We start from the raw sequence: 19440 nt of genomic DNA, 5'->3' as shown, positions 1-19440 counted from the left end.
TGGTGAGACTTACATGCATGTGCTGATGTATCAAGGGTGTATATGCGAAAAAAAGAGTTTCAAAGAGGCTCCTCACACTTAAACACACAAAACATTACTTACAACATGCAGGACTTTCAGTCTGCTCTGGCTGTGTGTGTGTCCACTGGAGGGAGCTACTGACCGCTGCAGATATGGTGCTTTAAAATGCTAACGGACATGTGATACTTTACATGCGCGAAGTCGTCCTGAATACTCGAAAAATAGCCACGCCACACGCTATGTTGTCATTATCAACAGCATAGTAAAATGTTACTATTTCTACATTTATTTTGTCACATAACTAACGCCACCAAAACTAGAAAACTAGCCCTTCATGACTGAGAAACGGGAATTTACTTGGGGCACCTGAAGGTAGCAGCGAACGTTGTCAGCGGCTCCAAGATGGTGGTATGTGTCACTGCCCTCTTCTCATATAAACAGTGAAGCAGTTTCTCTACATTTTGGGCACATTTTAACCTCTTTTTTTCTTTTGTAATGCACATGGCAGAAGTTTGGGCTCCAGTTCCAAGCCACCCTGGAGAATGTCACCAATGTGAGACCACTGGGCGACGACTTCCGCTGGTTTCTGAAGGTAAGAGTTAGCATGATGCTAACAAGCTAACACGCTAACACTTCTTTACGTGTCAGAATATCCCCTAACTTTTTCCTCTCTGTGGTGAACAACACTGTCGGAGGACACTACCTCTTTCTTTACAGCTATATACGTAAACACATGTTCACTGAGCAGGTGTAAATGATGTTAGGACACCTTTTCATTCAGACTGTACCATGCTGCATTACAGCCTGCTGCACCAACTACAATCACATTCACCACTACATGCTCTTTATTATTACTCAACCAACTGTGCAATAATCCATAATCCATATAATGTTTCCATCCCATCCCACCCTGTTGTTGTTTCTTTATAATTATTGTATTACTTGTGTATATAATGTTTCTTTTTTCTGTATATATTATGTTTATTTCATATTCTCTTTCTTTAACTGTGTGCTTTATGTCTGTCCTTTGAACTTTCCCCACTGTGGGATCAATAACAAGTTTTATCTTTATCTTTCACCGTGCTACTGACTGATGCTCAGATGAAATGATCTCAAACTTAAAAATCTGATCCAGATGGAAAATTAGAAGAATTACAGAGGAATGTATCCCAGCCTGCAGCTCTGCTCTCATCAAATCCAAATACAATTTTCTTTACAATTTTTCCAGTCTAGGATGTGTTTCAGTGTTTCACTCAAACAAACAAACAAAGAGTTTATGTGTCTTTTCCCCCTTAACTCAGCTGAAGTGTGGAAACTGTGGCGAAGTCTCAGATAAATGGCAGTATGTGACGCTAGAGGTAAGGACAAAATGATCTCTGTGGCCACACAGTTTAGCAGATTTTGTACACACACAGTATCCAACCTGTTTTTTCTGTTAATGTTTCCATAGGAGAGTGTGCCACTAAAGGGAGGAAGAGGCAGTGCCAGCATGGTGCAGAAGTGTAAACTCTGTGCCAGGGAAAATTCAATAGGTGTGAGCTGACATGCCGTTTGAATCCTTTTTTTTAATATTCATTTTCTTAGTTCTGGTGGAAGTATTACATGTGTTCCTGTTTCCTTACAGATATCCTGAGAGACACAATCACACCGTATCATGTAAGCAAACTTCACCGCTTCACTTTGAAACATCACCCATCTGTTTTCATGGCGCCCGAGAGTCCACGCAATGAAATCACTCTTGTTTAAAGTGCATACAGTTCAATACATTAACATAAAATGAATAAAACAACTTCAAATAACAAAAAAAACCAAAACCCCAGAAGCCCTGGGGCCTGCAGATGGCTAAATACTATAATTTGGCCTCCTTGACCTTTGTCCCTGGGTGTACCTTGTCGTCTCTACTCTCCCTGGCAGCGAAGTCCTTCAAACTGGCCCCTCAATGCTGAAAACGACAGCAAGAGTGAAGAAGCAGCAGAACCACAGAGTGTGTTTTGCCCTGCTTAATGACCACGAAGAGATTCCTTCCTAATGTGATTTCAGTGTCAGAGATGGGGGACAAACTCCAACGGTCTTAGTTCCTACATCTTTGAATACATTTTTGCGGGAGGGATTTTATCCTCCCATCTTTTGTGAAGCCGTCCTTTCAATGGTTTTCTGAACAGTCAGGAAATGAAGAAGAAGATCAAGAAGCTGCTTCTTGTTCCAGCATTTAACAATTGTTGTCTCTGTTTCTCTCTAATGGTGCTTTATGTTTGCTGGGCTGAAGGCTGACGACAGCGAACGCTTCAAGACAATGGTGCAGTTTGAGTGTCGAGGTCTGGAGCCCATTGACTTCCAGCCACAAGTGAGTCCTCGAACAAATGCGAGGTTTATCTCAAGCTGAAGAGTGTTAGTACAGGTAACAATGGCTCTATTAAAGTGTCCCAGTGAATACCAGCACTTTGAAACAGAGGCAGCTAAATGTTATTCATTATAATTTACATTTGTGCTGTTACTACTGCGACATGTCAAAACTGTCTCCAATGAAAACGACTCATTAAATATACAATATGTAGATTTTTTATTTCCATGAACTGGACATTGTTGTAATATAACGTATGACTCCTGTTTTTTAAACCCACTCCAGGCCGGCTTCGCTGCACAAGGAGCAGAGTCTGGAACACCGTTTACTGAAATCAACCTACAAGAAAAAGTAAGTGCAGTGGGAACAACTTGTCCCCTCATATATTTAACAGTATTTGACGTGAAACTACTTCTCTGTTGGATGTCATTAATCTGTAAAATCTGTTATTTTGTCTTTCATTAGTTTGTCTACTCTAATAATCCCTGCTGTGCTTACAGAACGTGGCAGCCTTATTTACCTGTGCAACTTGACAAACCGTTGTTTCCGTAAATTTCAGGACTGGACAGACTACGATGAGAAAGTCAGCGAGTCGGTGGGAATATATGAGGTCACACACAAGTTCATCAAGTGCTGATGTTACCGTGGGATGAGCCTCAGAGGAGGGCGAATGAACACTGCAGCCAAACATCCCCCCCGACCTCTTCTCTGGCATCAGGGATGCTTGAGATGCTGAGGTGGCGCGGTTTGGCTGATGATGAACATTAACAGGGGTGGAGTAACATCACAGGTTTTCCATACACATCTTGGATTAATCAACATGTTCAAGGCTTTTTTTCACCGCCTCAATAAAATTGAAAGGTGAACATTTTGAGTTTAGTTTTTTCTTTGCACATTTGAGCACCACTTTCAATGGTCAGTAGGTCTATGGTAACATACAATCTTAGCAAAACTAATCTGTCAAACAACGGAAGAAGTCCACAAGAAACTGAAATCTCTTCAATGAAGCTGGACTGAGCAAAGATGTCATGTGTCAAATAAATGAGGAGCATGAAGGAAAGAGCTCTCACTCTGTGACCATTTCAAGTTACTGTAAACTAGCCAGAAATTGCTATCAATGTCCACTGGTGGAGGGGTGCAGGGTGCATCCCATAGTGGACCTCACCTTCTCTCTCTTTCATGTGATTTGACAAAAAGAAGTAAAAAAAAAAAAAAAAAGTAGTATAGTAGCGACCCCACATGTAACAGGTGGACGGACTGTGCAGTGAAACCAGTCAGCGTGGCTTCAGTGGAGATCAGTCTGTGCCAAAGTCCAGATAAAACAAATGGTTAGAGGTTGAAAGATAAAGAGAGAAAGTGCCTGGAACATTACTGCATCCAGGGATTTACTCAGCTTCTCCACATAACAGCAGCCTCATCTATAATAGTAATATATGCCAAAACAAAGATTAGTGATGAACACACGTCTCCATAAATGGAGGAAGTCATCTATGGAAATAACATAATTATTATTATTAATAATAATAATAATAATAATAATAATTAATTACATTATTTGAACAAGACATTCAAAGGAAGTTGGTGTGTGTGATATCTCCGCTCCACCATGAGCACTTTAGCAGGAACAGGAAGGTGTTGTTTTCCCCCACCGAGTGATGCCTCTGCTCCAATATACACGATCTTTGGCTGTCAGCTCACCAGCGGGGTCCTGTCGCTGTCAGTGCTGTTAGCTGTCCACAGACCTGCCTGCTTTTCTACCTGCCTGCCTGCCTGCCTCTGTGTGCACCAGCTGCTGAAGAGAAGCGACCATGGCACCTGGGCAGAAGAACAAGGTGTTTGTCATCGGTGTGGGCATGACAAAGGTAGAATTATTTGATCATTTTATCGACAAGAACGACCTTTTGTATTTAGCTTTAACTTCAGGCTAGCATAGCCGGCTAACTCCAGGCTGCAGTGCACTGAATCCGATCCACTTAAAAAAAGTAAAACAACTGTAAAAGTGTAAAAGTAAACTTTACTTTTACACTTTTACACTTAAATGTCACAGTTAGCCAACAGTCCACAGTGTCAGTGGCACAGCGCTGCAACATCAGCGCCATAACTAACATTGTAAACATTAGCCTGCTAAGTTAGCCTAAACTAGGAGGCACAGCTGCTAAGTATGTTTGTGTTTCTGGTTTAAAAGCCAGTTTTAAAAACCCAGAATTAGGTCTGGGTTGGACCTCATTGGATCAGTATCTGATGCCCCTCATGCTCATACTCTGAGTCCATGGTTCATGGCCACTGGATGATAAACAGAGAAAGTGTGCCAAGGGTCATCATGACTCTGCAGGCTGCTAACATTATGAAATGTGAATTATTTATCAGTCTCATGTTTTCATAAGCTTTCAGGCTTCTGAGTGTGACCATGCACATCACAATAACACTTCTAGTTAAGCTGTGAATGAACGAGAACCAGTACATTTTAATGGGGATTCATGATAATGTGTACAGTCTGTCATTATGAGCATTATCACTGTCACTGTTAAGGCCAGTCACACTGAATTATAGAATTATTTAACCTTTTTATTCCTGAATGAGGTTAATCTCATTTGATCATTTCCTAATGGTCACGACCTCATTTGCAAACACGCAAAACAAATGTGTTCTGATGAGGATGTTGCAAAAAAAGTCAGGATATAATCTTGTAATTCAACATGTAAAATGTATTTCTGTACAAATACATGCAAGTTGCAACATGCACAAAATTGCGTTTTGAGTCTATTATAAGCAATTATTTTAAAATTAATTCACAATACAACATTCAGTCAACAAAAATCTCCATGCCCAAAGGGACCTCTTCAAATGTTATTGTACCAACGGTCCAAAACCCAAAGATATTAAGTTTATAAGGACATATGACAAAGAATCAGCACATCCTCTCATTTTGAGAGGCTGGAACAAGTGAAAGTTTAGAATTTTGTCATATATTTGAATGAAATTAGAACAACTAATATACTATTACCAAAGTTTCCATTGCTGTCAATCCTCTAATCGTTTCAGCTCTGTTTGCAAGTGATTTTGATCACCGTATTCTGTTAAGGATGACTTGATTAGAGTGACTCTTGCTGTAATATTGTGTATTTTGTTGCAGTTTGACAAGCCTGGAGCCAGAGACAACTATGACTACCCTGATATGGCCAAGGAAGCAGGTGCTTATCTTTACAGAATATGGACATTGTCCTTTCTCTCAAAAGATACCATATCTGAATGTCTGTGGAGATGTTGTGTAACATGTAACAAAGTGTTTTATTACGACTGTCTCCATCCTATTTTAGGTCAAAAGGCTCTTGCAGATGCAGGAATCCCATATTCTGCCATTAAACAAGCCTGCGTAGGATACGTCTATGGTAAAGCCTCTCCTCTTTCCACAAACATTTTGGTCATGAAAGGAAAAACTCCCATATTGTAATTACAGTAAATTTAAGTCAAATTAAGGAGGGATGACATCATCTCTCCTACCATGTTTCTTCAGGGGACTCCACATGTGGGCAGAGGGCCATCTACCACGGCCTTGGCTTGACCGGGATCCCCATCATCAACGTCAACAACAACTGCTCCACAGGCTCCACTGCTCTCTTCATGGCACGGCAGATGGTTCAGGGAGGTGAGTTTCCATGGTAGAAAAAAAAGTATCTTGTGTGTAATCCATTGCTATGATATAACTGGAAGTGTAAGATCCACTCTTCAAGGACTTCTCATCTCTTTTTCAGGCCTTGCTGACTGTGTGCTCGCCCTTGGGTTTGAGAGGATGGAGAGGGGCTCTTTGTCCTCAAAGGTATAAAACCATATGTTGCGTGTTGCACTGGATGTAGAAGAGGTGGACAAAATAACATGAATAACATTTTACTAGCAGTTGTTTGTGTGTAAATGCAAACTCACCAGACCACCATGCACTACTTTAAGGATAGCATCGGTATTTTTAAACTTTGGCCCTAGTTTTACATATTTTGGTCGGCGCAAAAACTTCTGGAATTGGTCCAGTAGATCGCCTTCATCAGTAGCTGAGAACAGGCAGGGAACAAGCCGTGTAACACACAATAACACAAATAAATGAACCGATCAAGGCAGCAGTCGAGCAGCCACTCACATGCTCTGCAAGGTGAAATTACTGTGTTTGTCAGTGGAGCAGAGGAGATCTACAGGAGCTGTCATTTCGAACCCATAGTATGTAAAAAATAAAAAAATAGGGCCGATGTTGTCTGTTTATGAAGGCGGAAAAATTGAAGAAATACCTGTTGTTTAGTTCATGGACAGGACCAATCCCATGGACAAGCATATGGAGGTGATGATCAACCGCTACGGGATGGCGGCAGCTCCGGCAGCACCGCAGATGTTCGGCAACGCTGGCAGGGAGCACATGGAGAAATATGGTACGTGCTGCATGTGTGTTAAATCCAGACGCAGCTTACAAAGTGTAAAATGTGAAAGTGATAGATGCATCGTGCATTGAGTCCGTGATTTTACCATTCCTTAAAGGAACAAAACCGGAACACTTTGCCAAAATTGCCTGGAAAAACCACAAGCATTCCACCAACAACCCGTAAGACACAGTTTACTCTTAAACAGATTATCAAATATCCCCAAATGTGTTTGTAATCAAGTTTGTGTGTGAATATGTGTGTCTGCATTCACGCAGGTACTCCCAGTTCCAGGATGAGTACAGTTTGGAGCAGGTGATTAACTCCAGGAAGGTGTTTGAGTTTCTTACTCTGCTGCAGTGTTGGTAAGAGCCTCACTGGTTTACAGTTAGTTATCTTTGGAAGATGATAAATAAATGATCATCCGACTAGAATGTAACTATGCCAGGACAGATGCTTGCAAGTTGTTGTTATTTCTAATCGACCGAAGTACAGATTCTGAGTTTGCCGATGCCGAACACAGCTGTTTCTGTTTGTTGTGCTCTTCTCCCCTCGTCAGTCCTACATCAGATGGTGCCGGAGCAGCAGTTTTAGCCAGCGAGGCCTTCGTCAGGAAACACCACCTAGAGAACCAGGCGGTGGAGATTCTGGCCCAAGAGATGGTCACTGACTTCGCATCCACGTTTGAAGAAAACAGCTGCATTAAGATGGTAACAAATTGTCCACAGACCAAATACTTAATGAGAATAACGTCCTCCAGCAATAAAACGGCAGAGAAACCAGACAAAGTGAGAAAGATGGTGAAGTTGAGCGGCACCAAACCAAGCGAGGCTGAAGAACAGAAATGTCCCTTTAAAAGGGACGACAGCAAACTGTATTACTAACTTGTGTCAGTTGCTTTCTGATGTCAATATTATTTAATCAAATTGACCGAATATGTAGAATAACTGAAGTAATGCCAATGTCTTTCAGTTGCACTGCTACGGGCATCACACTTGGCTATAAACACACTGCCGATTAAAAGAGTGATCACATAAGGAGAATAGTTGAAAGTCATCTTTGGATATTATCTTATCTCATCACAAAGTTATTAGCTGTACTTTTTGAAGACAGACCTGGAAGATAATTTAATTTTGATAAATCTTTTCCCTAAACATGCTTGTTGTTTTGCTCTTCTGTCCAGGTGGGATACGACATGTCTCGACTGGCTGCCAAAAAGTGTTACGAAGCCACGGGTCTGAAGCCCAGCGACGTGGATGTGGTCGAGCTACACGACTGCTTCTCGGCCAACGAGCTCATCACGTATGAGGCTCTGGGACTGTGTCCAGAGGGTGAGACTACAGCTCTTAAAACCCTGCTTTATCCTCCAGCTATTTTAAAACTTGGCTGTCGGAGAAGTAGAGCAGGAATAGAGAAGTTTTCCACTGTCCTTCCTCCACCTGCATTCAGAATTTATACTTGGAGCTCGGCCGGGATTGGAAATGTCCATAGAAACCTGTAAATTCCTACTGCTCTGTTTTTTGGGTTATGAGGAAAATAATAAATGCGGAAGATAGTAGGAGATACAATAAAAAGAGATGCTAAGTCTGCCTGAGGGATGTGATCCACATCTTATTAAACCATACAGGCAGGACAGGACTAAAGCACATGCAGAACAATATTTTATAAGGAATATTTTCCCCTAGAGGGATTCAAATCGACCAAAAAATGAACGTGGAAGTCTCTGGTATCTGTTCAGGTCTGATTTTCAGGGTTAAAGGAGATAAAAAAAAATACAAATAGCATAAGGTAATACCGTGCTTGTGCTGATAATATTGTACTGTACATTTCCCTCCGTCCTGTTTTGTGATCTTGTATATTGAATGAACTCCACAGGTAAAGCAGGAGAGCTGATTGACAGAGGGGACAACACATATGGAGGCAAGTTTGTGGTCAACCCCAGTGGTGGTCTCATCTCTAAAGGACATCCTCTGGGCGCCACAGGTACGCTGAGCCTCCGACTCTTGATGAAAACCTCTGTAGGACAAAGTACATGCTACATAATCCAGCGTGGCAGGGAGTGGAGATGCCAGATCAGGACCACAATGTTTATTTCTTAAGGTGTTTGGAGCAGCACATGAATGGGACTTGCTATGTGATGGGCGAACTCGTGCAAATTTTGCCAAACGCTTCCCACAGTGGCCACCAGGCAGCGTGCGTCTCACAGTGACTGGCCACTAAGCCTGCTTGTGAGCGGGCCTCTGCTGTAATCTCTCCACACATTAAACTGCTGAGAGGCGACGCTGAGCAAACAGTGCAGCTGACTCACCCGGCCCTCATCTTATTCCTGGCAGTGTCAATATCTTTCATACACACACACACACACCTTCTTTCATATTCACTGTCATAGCTGCACTCCATCATACTCACACACACACAATAACACGGTGAGACAGTACAGTATTCCTTTCTTTTTGCTTCAGACCATTAAACCTGTCACTGTCTTTTTCCCTTCCTTTGATTTATGATCCCCCTGTGCCTTCCCTCGTTCATACCGTCACTCCCTCTGCCATCATTGTTTGGCTTCAAACTCTCTCTCTCTCTCCTAGTGTGTGAGCGCCCTGGTCTGCAAAGCTCTCTCTGATCCGCGGTGTTGCTCCTAATCTTGGTCACGAAGCTTTGACCTCTTTCCTCAGTAGCAGTGCGAGCAGAGATATTGATTGCAAGGCCCCCTGGCTGGGGGGGGCGTCTGAATCACCTTATGAGGTGTAATTTTGACGTGTTTACATAACATCCAGGGTCCTTGAAGCCTGGCCGGTGTGCCGCTGGATGTATGTGGTGAATTCTGACATGTCTTTATCCTTCAGAAATGAATAGGCTGGAGATTATAAATTGCCACCAGTATTTGTAATCTGCTGTGTTAAAAGGATTTTACAGGAGGACGGTTAATGAAAAGTATGTGTATCTCTGAACGTTCCTACTTATTGTGTATGAATAATATGGCTGAGGTGTCCTGAGGATATCCAGAAGCTCTTTGCTCTGATTAATAGCCAGGTGGGGACATTTCCAAGTGGCACTTATACAATATGGCACCCAGACAAACAAAAAGTCCTCAAGTGGGAGATTAGGAGAGTGCTGCAGGATGGGAAAGACGCACCATGAAGAGGTCTTTCCCCTTAAGTCCTTTTAGCTTATTGGGATAATGGAGAAATATAAAAGCTCATTAAGCAGATGGGATGAAATACTTAGCCGTAACGCTAGCACAGGAGCTGTTCCCGGTGAGATTATGGAGTCAGTTGTCAGATTAGGAGGCAGCTTGTCGCTCCTCCTGATATTATGTGTAACACTTGCTGGATGCTTTAATGTCTTCACCTGGAGACCGAGACGTGTGACGGGATTGTAGCCGTACTTAGTGCTGTGTTCAGTGATCATCCCCAAGAAATAATATAATAGTATTGACTCTGCACCTTGATGTGTTTGAGTTTAAAGCACATTTTCTCCTCAGATTATTGCAGCCTCTTTGTTAGCTCATCCCAAAAGCCATTCCAAGTTGATTAATTAATTAGTTAATCTTTTTGGAAAAATAAATGCTTCCTTACTGCCCTACTTTTGGTTTAACACTTGAAAGTACTTGCATTTTTCGGTCCTTCTGCACACACTTTACAAGAAGGTACAATATAAAAGCCAGTCCACAAGAAAGAGAATGAAAGGAAATAAGAATAAAATTCCAGAAAAGCCAAACACATTAGTTCGTAAAGGTACAAACGTTAAAAAGCCTTCATTATTGTTGCTACCTGCATGAAAAGACCACTCACTGGTCCTTCTTGCAGTTAAATAAACATACACACACACACACACTTGTACACTAACAGAGGATAATAAAGTCGGGGACACTGGGGTTTGTTTTTACTCTCATGTGCGAGATTACTCGCTGGTGAACACAGTGGAGCATTTCGCAGCTGGTTGGGTCGGTGGAGAACAAAAATAGAGCTAAAAGGAGAGTGTTGTTTGGACTTTTATGTTAGAATTGGACATTTATCTGGTGACTAATGAATGCTAATGTTTGCCACATCAACTTTATAAGGTGATAGTGATGCGTCGGCCTGTTTCTGCTGCCTCCAAGTGGCCAAAAAAAAATCGGCTAACAGGACGAACGCTTTTAAATCATCTGGGAATAATTGTGTTTAATGGAAGGGGCTTTTTATTGTGCGTAACAAATGTACCTTAAAACAAAAACCAAAACTTGCACTAATGCATTTGTACAACATGTGGAGTTTTGTGTGTAGCTCAGACCTGCAGCTCCTTGACACAGAAGTGGACATATAACCTGTTTGTTACCCTTTTTATAGGATCCCTCCCTCATACCTAATGCCCAAAGGCTGATGTGTAGAAATGTGCAGTCTTGAGCACAGCAATGTAATAAGAAAATAAGAAAATACAGGCGGAGGGCAGCAGGGTCTCTGCGGATACAGACACAAGCTTCTAGTGGGTCATAAGTAGGGATTGAGAAGGATTCTTTTTAAATATATTGTCTATTCATTGTTTTTTGTAGCAAAATCCTCCCTTAAAAACATCTTAAACCAAGGCTCAAAGAGTACGTCCCCACTCCTCAGTTTGTCTTCACACCCCCCCGACTCTGCACCCCCCTCTACGACTCCCATCACCCTGACCATCTGTCCCGTCTCTCCCTACTCTCTCCTCTTCTCTCAGGTCTGGCCCAGTGTGCGGAGCTGTGCTGGCAGCTCCGAGGACAGGCCGGCAAGAGGCAGGTCTCGGGGGCTAAAGTGGCCTTGCAGCACAATATTGGCTTGGGAGGAGCTGTGGTCGTCGGTCTGTACAGGATGGGATTCCCCCAGGAGGACAGGTGGGGAAGGGGTTACCGACAGTTTTACATAGGTCAAGTTAGATACTTTACGTAGTATCGTATTTGAGATAATCAGGCAGAATAAGGCAGATGATCTGCCGATGAACACTTTCTATTATGTATTATGGCACCATTGTAGGTTTATCATCTGTGCCCAAGAGAAATTGTATTTTTAGTCGTGGAGATAAGACGTAGAAACAACACAAATCAGTGTACTAATACTGCTGCAGTGCACTGCTCCTGTTCCTATGTAACAGCAAAGTTGAAATACTGCAGATTCGTGCTCTATACCATATTTTTCTGGCCTTGAAAGAAACTGAATCAAAGTGAAGCCTCAGATAGTTTAACCTTTTTTTGTGTGTACTTGTTTTTCCTTTCCACAGATCCCACATAGGTGCAGTTCCCACCAGCTCAGGCAGCAGCGTGGAGGGGTTTAAAGCTTACCCCGTCTTCAAAGAGATCGAAAAACATCTACAGGAGGTATAACAGCACACTTTAATCTGGCTATTCTGTGTCTGATCTAAACGGCCTCCGTGTCTTGTCTTCCTTTCAGCCTAGCGACCGTTCCGCGCTACGAAAATGTAAACACGAGCCCCTAATAGGTGTTCGTACGCATTTCATAAATGGGCTAATCAAAGAAAAATAAATGCAGCTGTGAGTCTGGTTACATTCGTCTTTAAAGGCAGGGAGCAATTTACAATCCTCAGAGGCTTTTATCCACTAAAGCAACATACAGTAGAGTAAATACTGCACAGGCACTGCATGGTCAGGGCTGTGTAGCATCCACATCTAAAAGGTATTTTGATAAAGAGCTTCATAGCTACAAGGACTCACTGCTGTGAACACTGCCCAGTGTTCTATAAAGGAGTATTACGTAACAGTTCAACAACTATGTGATCTTTATTTGCAGAGATACTAATTTGATCCATAAGCTAAACATGACAACATTCCATATAAATGTCTTGATCGGGTGAAATGAGGAAGTGTTGACACTTTATGCCCAAAAGGTCAAAGGTCAACGTCAGTGCGGCATCATAATGTCCTGCAAAAACACTTTTCTGGCCGTCATTCAACACCATAACTCTGCAACAGAAGGGGAGATTGTGAGCATATTTCACATTTGGTTGGACACTGATTTGGTGACACTAATCTTGGGTCTAAATAGACATGGATGTGAAAGCGAGACACAACAGTAGTTTGTGTTACCCATTCCCTCCTTTTCTAGGTGTACAAAACAGTTCTTCACACCCAACCGTGTTAGAAAATATTCATTTATGCATGTAACTGTGCCCGTAGTTAGGGCGCTGTATCCAAAAACAGATCATCTCAAAACCCTGCGATCGCTCACGTCCATGGCTGACACCCTAGGTGAACCACTTTACAGCGATGATGTGTGGGAGTCGTCCACATCCAAGTCCAACTGTGCACATAACAATGGATGGCTTTAGTGTTTGATTTAAGAAGGGCGAGCAGTGACTGCCTGCCTGCAAACATTATGTGATGAGGATAATTTCATGGAAACAGAAAACCTTCTTGACTCCCCGCAGGAAGGAGAGCAGCTTGTCAAGAAGATTGGTGGAGTGTTTGCCTTCAAAGTGAAGGATGGACCGGATGGGAAGGAGGCGACTTGGGTTGTGGATGTGAAAAACGACAAAGGTTCTGTCACTGTTAATGACCCAGGTGTGTATCTAAACAGTTATTCATTTGGTATTTCAGTGATTCATGTGGTTTTCAGAGACTTCACACGACTGAACAACGTCTTATATCTGATATCTTTTTCCTCCAAGCTCAAAAGACAAAGAGGTTCCCCTCAGATAAATTCCTCTTTTAAACTCTTCATTTTAACAGTATTAGGTGATTTTGGCAATTCAATTAAAAGCTTTAGCGATCCTTGTGAGCTACTAGTCTAGTTTAAACTCACCAACGAAGCAAGTTGACATTTTGAACACAGCCTCCATCACAGTACCTGGAATTAACTTTCAAATGTATAAGTCGGATTTAAATACTGTTTAAGCTGCTACGACAGACATTAGAAAAAAAAAGAAACTAATTAAAATTGCACAATTCATGGAAAAGAACAACACCCACACACACACACACCCACACACACACACCCACACACACACACACACACACACACACACACACACACACACACACACAGCCTCTGAAAGCTCCATCTCTTTTCATCTATTTGATGCCTTAAGCACTTTGATATTTCGTAGATATGCCTGAGGCAGAAGTTATGTTAATGGAGTCTTCTTTATAGTAGTAGTAGTTTTTCACACACAAACATACATGTACACACACACACACACACCACACACACACACACACACACTCTCTTATAAATAGCTCCCTGACTGTTTCCATTATGCTAGCTCCCCATGTGATGTTTGCTGGATCCAAGCCATTATTTCTGAGGTTGCCACTGCCTCTCCATCTGACTGAATGCACTGGGGATAAAAAAGTATTATGTTTCTATGTTTTTCTTTATGTCTTTCTTTCCTGTGTGGTATTGCCAGACCACATTTGTATTTGGCAAGTAAGATATGTCAAAAATAGACTTTTGAAAGAGGGCTGAGAAATGAGAAACTCACAGTCCACTACCTGCTCTGCACCAAACGGCAAACGGACTCAGTTAGAGGCGAGCTGGTGAACACAGGCGAGCATTTAGCAGCTGTAGTGACGGATATTTACTTCAGGAGCTGGTGGAGATCGAAAAGTAAGCAGAGGTACAGGCTAAAGATTATACATCTAACATGGAGAATGTTCAGACGGGTCGATACAGGCATACAGTCCTCATACTGTAGTGTACAGTCTGTACCGCTGCAGCTCACAGCACATTTATAATAGAAAAGGCGTCGGGTGGTGAATATTTCTCCCTGAAAAGCAGCAGAATGCAGCAGGGGTCAACTGTCAGTCTGAGCGTAGACAGCTTGACTCGTACAGCTTTCTGAGTTTTTACTGCTGTGAAGGAAAAGTGTGTTGGACATATACGCAACATGTTTTTACACTAATGGAAAATTTCACTCAATGCCAAGTGCTGTCTGTCCAGAGCACTGGAATAATGGGGACTAACGTTTACGTTTCACAAGCGTTTTCTCCAACATGTGACATCATGTGATTTTCTGATATATTGTGGTTGTTGTGCTATAAAACATGAATTCCTTTTTATTTTTCGTTTCTTTTAGGTAAAAAGGCAGACTGCACCTTGTCCATGAGTGATGAGGATCTTCTGGATTTGATGACGGGAAAGTTGAACCCACAAACGGTGGGTAATTATGTGTTCTTCACATCGTTGTTTTTCTGTTTTACACATGAACAAAATGAAAATTGTTCTCGTTTCAACAGTTTCACTTACTGATAAATCCCTGCGCTCACATGGTGATGGGTTAGGGTTCGGGCTTTCTAACAGTTAAAGTACTCTTCAGTTTACTCAATACATGATTTATTGTTGTACTTGACTCACTTCAAAGGTTTTCTTTTTGAAAGATGCATCTTTCAGTAACAGTGGTTTATTAAAAGTGCAGCTTTATGAAATTAAATGTCGACTCTTATCTCTTTCGTCTTGTCCTCAGGCGTTCTTCAAAGGGAAACTGAAGATCAGTGGGAACATGGGCATAGCGATGAAGCTGCAGAACCTCCAGATTACACCGGGCAAAGCCAAGCTGTGAGACCCTGAGCTGGCTTTTTGTCCTCTGAGCAACACTTCATGGACAAATTTGTTGAAAGAATTAATCCCTCCTTTTGAATTTTGCCAATCAATGAGCTCCCGCACTACTTTGATAATGTGTCTGATCTTTAGATGTGGCCTAGAGAGTGTGAAGTTTCAGCTGCAGCTTTGATACCCATTGTGGTTTGAGCCTGATTTAAATTCTGAAACAGTCAGGGAGCTGCTTCCTCATATCCAACATCAGTGCAAATTTCAAAAACATATGGCGCTCCTTTGTGTTTGATTAATCACGTAGTCCGAACTCTCAATGTGCCTCTAATTTCTGTCCTTGGAACTTGTGGTTTAAAGCCAATTTTGGCCTCAAACATTTTGATAGATCATTTTGTTTAGAGTAAATGATAGCTATGAACTAATTTTTTAAAATAAAACCTTTAACCTGGGTCAATAGTTCTATCAATATTTCTCATCAAACTACTTTTATTATCAACATATTCATGTCTGGATGAGTAGAAATCTGTCACAGTGTGAGATCTTACATTTGCAGTATACTAAGTCATTATATTTTTGTAAATATCCTAATAAATCTTTATGGAGACGGTTGTATGTGTGTGAACCTCAAACCAGTCTGTCTCGATCAGGTGCAGCACCAACATTTTACGGCTCGTGTCAGCTACGTTATCACAAGTCCATGTATCGTATGTGCAGTGTTGATGTTTGGTATCAAAGCTCTGCAGTGACGGTAATAACCAGCGTGCAGGCTGCCAGGCTGGAGGTGGGACTTCTGCAATGCTCCCTGAAGAGCAGCAGGGACGGCATGCAGTGGCTTTCAGGTGAGAAAACTGAGTGAATTTCTCAAATTGTAGGCATTTAACAAAATTGTACCAGTGAACCTAAGCAAAGAGCACCGGCCGTAACATTGGCTGTGTAAAACAGATTTATATAACTGACTTAGCTGTAAAGTTCAGTGTTAGAGCCAAGCTAAACGATGTCTTGTGTTGCTCCTTTCCCCTGTATTTATTTAAATTATTACATGGCCTATATTTTCTGTTCACATGAAAGACGTTTAAACTAAATCGTTGGCCTAGTAAAGTTTTAGAGCAGCACCCGTGCTGTAAAAAGGTCATGTATCTGTTCACCATCCGGCTTGTAACCGCAGCACATCTCTCTGCTAGTTCTCACTGGTTAGACAAACAAAGGGATTTCAGTTGTTTTCGTTGCTGTTTTTTTCTGCCTTTGTGCCCTACATCCCTCTTTCCCCATTTTCCCTCCATTTGTCTGTTTATTTTTGAGTTGATCCAGACCTCTCCCTGTTGACCGCCCCCCTCCGCCCACCACTGTCAACCTTCTGCCAGATCCAGCCTGCGTTCCTAATTGCTCCTGTCCGGCCAGCTCCCTGTAGCCCACCCCTCATCCGGTCCCTTTGCCAGGTGGCCGGCTGGCCAAATGGCAATACTCAGATGCTGCTCAAGCTGCATGGCTGGCCTGTCGCACGGACCATTAGAAGTGGGCTAATGGGTCTTAGGAGATATTCTGTGACAGGCGCATTGTGAAGGGGTGGTGGTGTCAGCTGAGGATTTTCAGGCTTGGTTCACCTCAAGTCAACTTAAGAAGCTAAGCCTGCGCTGGAATAATTAACCTCAGCTCAGAGTTTTCCTAGAGAGTCAAAGAAAAGTATATACTGGAGAAACTACAGTGTTTGCTGTGGATATGAGTGTCGATCACAGGATAACAGCATCACTGGGCCTGGCTGGGAGGGAGTGGTATGGCAAGGACCAAAAACAAGCATGTCTTTGGATGATTTTACTGAGTTTACTTCTTCTTTTATTGTCGTGAAAGAACCATGTGGCATGGAAACTGTAGTGTAACAGCAGAGAAGAGTCATAAAGTCAGTAAACTGGCTCCACTGCACAGAAATATAAATCTAATGTGTGACAACATTAGCTACTGGAGAAAAGTGTTGAGAAAAAGTGATGAACACTGACCATGACTTCAGCTTTGCATTTGTGGGAGGAAGGTTGTGCTATTTCTTCTTAGTTATGTTAAACATTAGCTGCTTTTATTTTAGTAGAATTGGTAAAAGTAAAGTTTTTAAAAAAGATGATGCTGAGCAGCTCACAGAAACGTATAATGAAGGGAAATTTCCTCTGATACCTTCAAGATCGAGATGTTGCTTCGATAAGAATATTAAAACTACTGCAGAGAGAAAGGAATTACTGCTTATTATATCTATGGATGCATGTAAAGGTAACACTAACATGATTTCCAGGATTCATTTCATCTTTCCAACTGGAAAGGGGTCTGTTTGCTCAGTTTGGGACAAAGACGGTAACATAAAGTTGACCAAAGATGATGGTTAGACAAAATGTAGGACACAGTCTGCCAGCTCAAGCTCGCATCTGTGGAGGGAATTCAACTGGACAAAAACAATTTTTCATAACTCCAAAAAAAACAAAACAACCAAACATCACAAACCAACAAACAGTAAACACGGTCGGTATATTTCTGCCGGTCATTTTCATGTTTGTTTGTTTTTTTGGGAGCGTCCTTGTATTTCCTCTTACGGGATAGACGCGGTTACAGAGATCAGATCAATAATCAGCTCAGAGCTTGATTTTAATTTCCATGTTTTGCATTTGGGAAGCATGCCAAGTGAGCTGAAAAAGCAGGACAGATACTTATTACAAATACAACTAGCTGGTAGTAAAAAAGCAAAACCAGGAAATGGCTGAGTAAAGAGCCTCCAACAATCCCTGAGTGGATATAAATCATGGAACAACTGACTTTTTCATGCCACCAAACAGTGTGAAAAATACTGGAATAACTGGAAATGTTCTTAGTGGTAGTTTTCGTAGTATATGTATTTATTTGCGGCTGTGCTGAGGCCAGGAAAAGGACTTTCTCTTTAGAAAGAAGCAGGTTATGAATGAGAGGAAGGCCGCTGTGTCCTTATGAATACCCTGGCTGTGCAGGAAGTACTTAAAAAGGACAATTGAGGACATAAAGGATTCGCAGACCTTCATACTGCAATGTAGCAAGCTTCTTTTCATTTCCTCAATGTCAAGCATCTCCCCATTCCCATGATGAGCCTGTTGTCCCCCTTTGTAAAAAAAATAAAATAAAAATTGGATGATGTTTTTCAGTCTGTCATGTCAGAAATGGCCATAATAAGAACTAATTCATTACATACATTATTATTTTCTCTCAATATTGGGACATTTTCAAGGACACTGTGACCTACATCTATATCATCTTCCCAAGATATTTTGAATTATGACATTTGAGAGCACATTGGAGGACGTTGTGCCCACGTTTCATGTCCAGTTGTTAAAAAACGTACTGCAGAGTGTTCTGTGGAACAAGAGCAGACCAAAAAAGCAAAATAGTTTTTCCACTCTCCTCCAGAATATCATACCTGGGAGGAAAGCCTTAGGTCCTGGTCGCCTGTTACCTGTAATACATGTAAAGCCTTCTTTAGTGTGCTCCTACACTGTCCCTCGAGCCTGTCCCCTGTGGTTTTTGGACATGGGGCTGGCAATTGCACATAATTTCTGTAATTTGTTCTTCAAGGTTGCCTTGGTAATGGAGCTTTCTTGAAAGCTGCGGCCGTAGGGCAGAGTGTGCAACATGTTTTTCTGTAATTGGTGGATTTCTAGGGGTGTTTTCCCGTACTGAATGCTCATATTTCCACCATGTATTAAAGTCGTTATGTATCAAATAAACCAGATGTAAATAATATATGAAGTCCCAAGCTTGGTTGAGTTACATTAGCTTCTTTGGCCAGAACTGACAATAAGACACATTTAATGCTTCATATTAAAACATTCTTACAAATGACAAAAAAAGAGAAAAGAGCATAACAAGAAGAAAAAAAAAAGCCATGAATATTTTTTGTGCTTTTAGGTTTTTGTTTAACTTTTGTCTTCAGATTTGACCCGACAGGCCGCCCAGGCTCTCAGGTGCACCTGTATTGAACTGGGACTTTGTTTAACAGGCTTCTCTTCACTCATTTGACAGGTCTGCTGGCTGTACTTCACACTGAGATGTACTCTTTGTTTGATTGTGACATTTCCTCATTTGTTAGCAGGTCAACAGCTGCTGCTTCTGTATGCCTGCCTAAGAGAAAGTGCAGCTTGTCAGATTTCTAACTAAAGCATTAAAC

At 41.8% G+C, this 19440-nt stretch overlaps 2 protein-coding genes across 3 annotated transcripts in view; both read left to right on the top strand.

Annotated features, from left to right (window-relative positions):
- scp2a (sterol carrier protein 2a) overlaps nucleotides 1-15882 on the top strand; it is a 65923-nt gene extending 50041 nt beyond the window's left edge. The window contains exons 1-16 of one of the 2 annotated variants that reach the window (XM_070845037.1): nucleotides 4124-4224; nucleotides 5496-5553; nucleotides 5680-5751; nucleotides 5877-6008; nucleotides 6115-6179; nucleotides 6648-6774; nucleotides 6881-6944; nucleotides 7041-7127; nucleotides 7322-7472; nucleotides 7946-8093; nucleotides 8638-8745; nucleotides 11452-11605; nucleotides 11989-12085; nucleotides 13153-13285; nucleotides 14800-14879; nucleotides 15187-15882. In XM_070845037.1, the coding sequence (XP_070701138.1) occupies nucleotides 4171-4224; nucleotides 5496-5553; nucleotides 5680-5751; nucleotides 5877-6008; nucleotides 6115-6179; nucleotides 6648-6774; nucleotides 6881-6944; nucleotides 7041-7127; nucleotides 7322-7472; nucleotides 7946-8093; nucleotides 8638-8745; nucleotides 11452-11605; nucleotides 11989-12085; nucleotides 13153-13285; nucleotides 14800-14879; nucleotides 15187-15282 (1626 nt within the window). In that variant the 5' untranslated portion in view covers nucleotides 4124-4170 and the 3' untranslated portion in view covers nucleotides 15283-15882. Of the gene's footprint in view, nucleotides 1-4123; nucleotides 4225-5495; nucleotides 5554-5679; nucleotides 5752-5876; nucleotides 6009-6114; nucleotides 6180-6647; nucleotides 6775-6880; nucleotides 6945-7040; nucleotides 7128-7321; nucleotides 7473-7945; nucleotides 8094-8637; nucleotides 8746-11451; nucleotides 11606-11988; nucleotides 12086-13152; nucleotides 13286-14799; nucleotides 14880-15186 lie in introns of those variants that run through there. The other variant, XM_070845038.1, reaches the window with a different exon arrangement.
- Nucleotides 418-3272, top strand: czib (CXXC motif containing zinc binding protein). Its single transcript, XM_070845413.1, has 8 exons — nucleotides 418-429; nucleotides 530-613; nucleotides 1323-1379; nucleotides 1472-1553; nucleotides 1646-1677; nucleotides 2288-2365; nucleotides 2648-2713; nucleotides 2922-3272. Exons 1-8 carry the CDS (start codon nucleotides 424-426, stop codon nucleotides 2997-2999), a joined length of 483 nt encoding a protein of 160 aa, XP_070701514.1. The 5' UTR covers nucleotides 418-423; the 3' UTR covers nucleotides 3000-3272.
- Nucleotides 15883-19440: the final 3558 nt, after the last annotated feature.

This window comes from Pempheris klunzingeri, chromosome 15 (assembly GCF_042242105.1).
Source record: "Pempheris klunzingeri isolate RE-2024b chromosome 15, fPemKlu1.hap1, whole genome shotgun sequence".
Classification (NCBI taxonomy): domain Eukaryota; kingdom Metazoa; phylum Chordata; class Actinopteri; order Acropomatiformes; family Pempheridae; genus Pempheris; species Pempheris klunzingeri.
The sequence above is the reverse complement of the archived record's forward strand: the minus strand, read 5'-3'. Positions and strand labels throughout refer to the sequence as shown.

Coding starts and splice junctions, on each gene's coding strand:
- czib (XM_070845413.1), top strand. Junction 614..1,322: donor ACTTCCGCTGGTTTCTGAAG/GTAAGAGTTAGC, acceptor CCCTTAACTCAG/CTGAAGTGTGGAAACTGTGG. Junction 1,554..1,645: donor TGCCAGGGAAAATTCAATAG/GTGTGAGCTGAC, acceptor GTTTCCTTACAG/ATATCCTGAGAGACACAATC.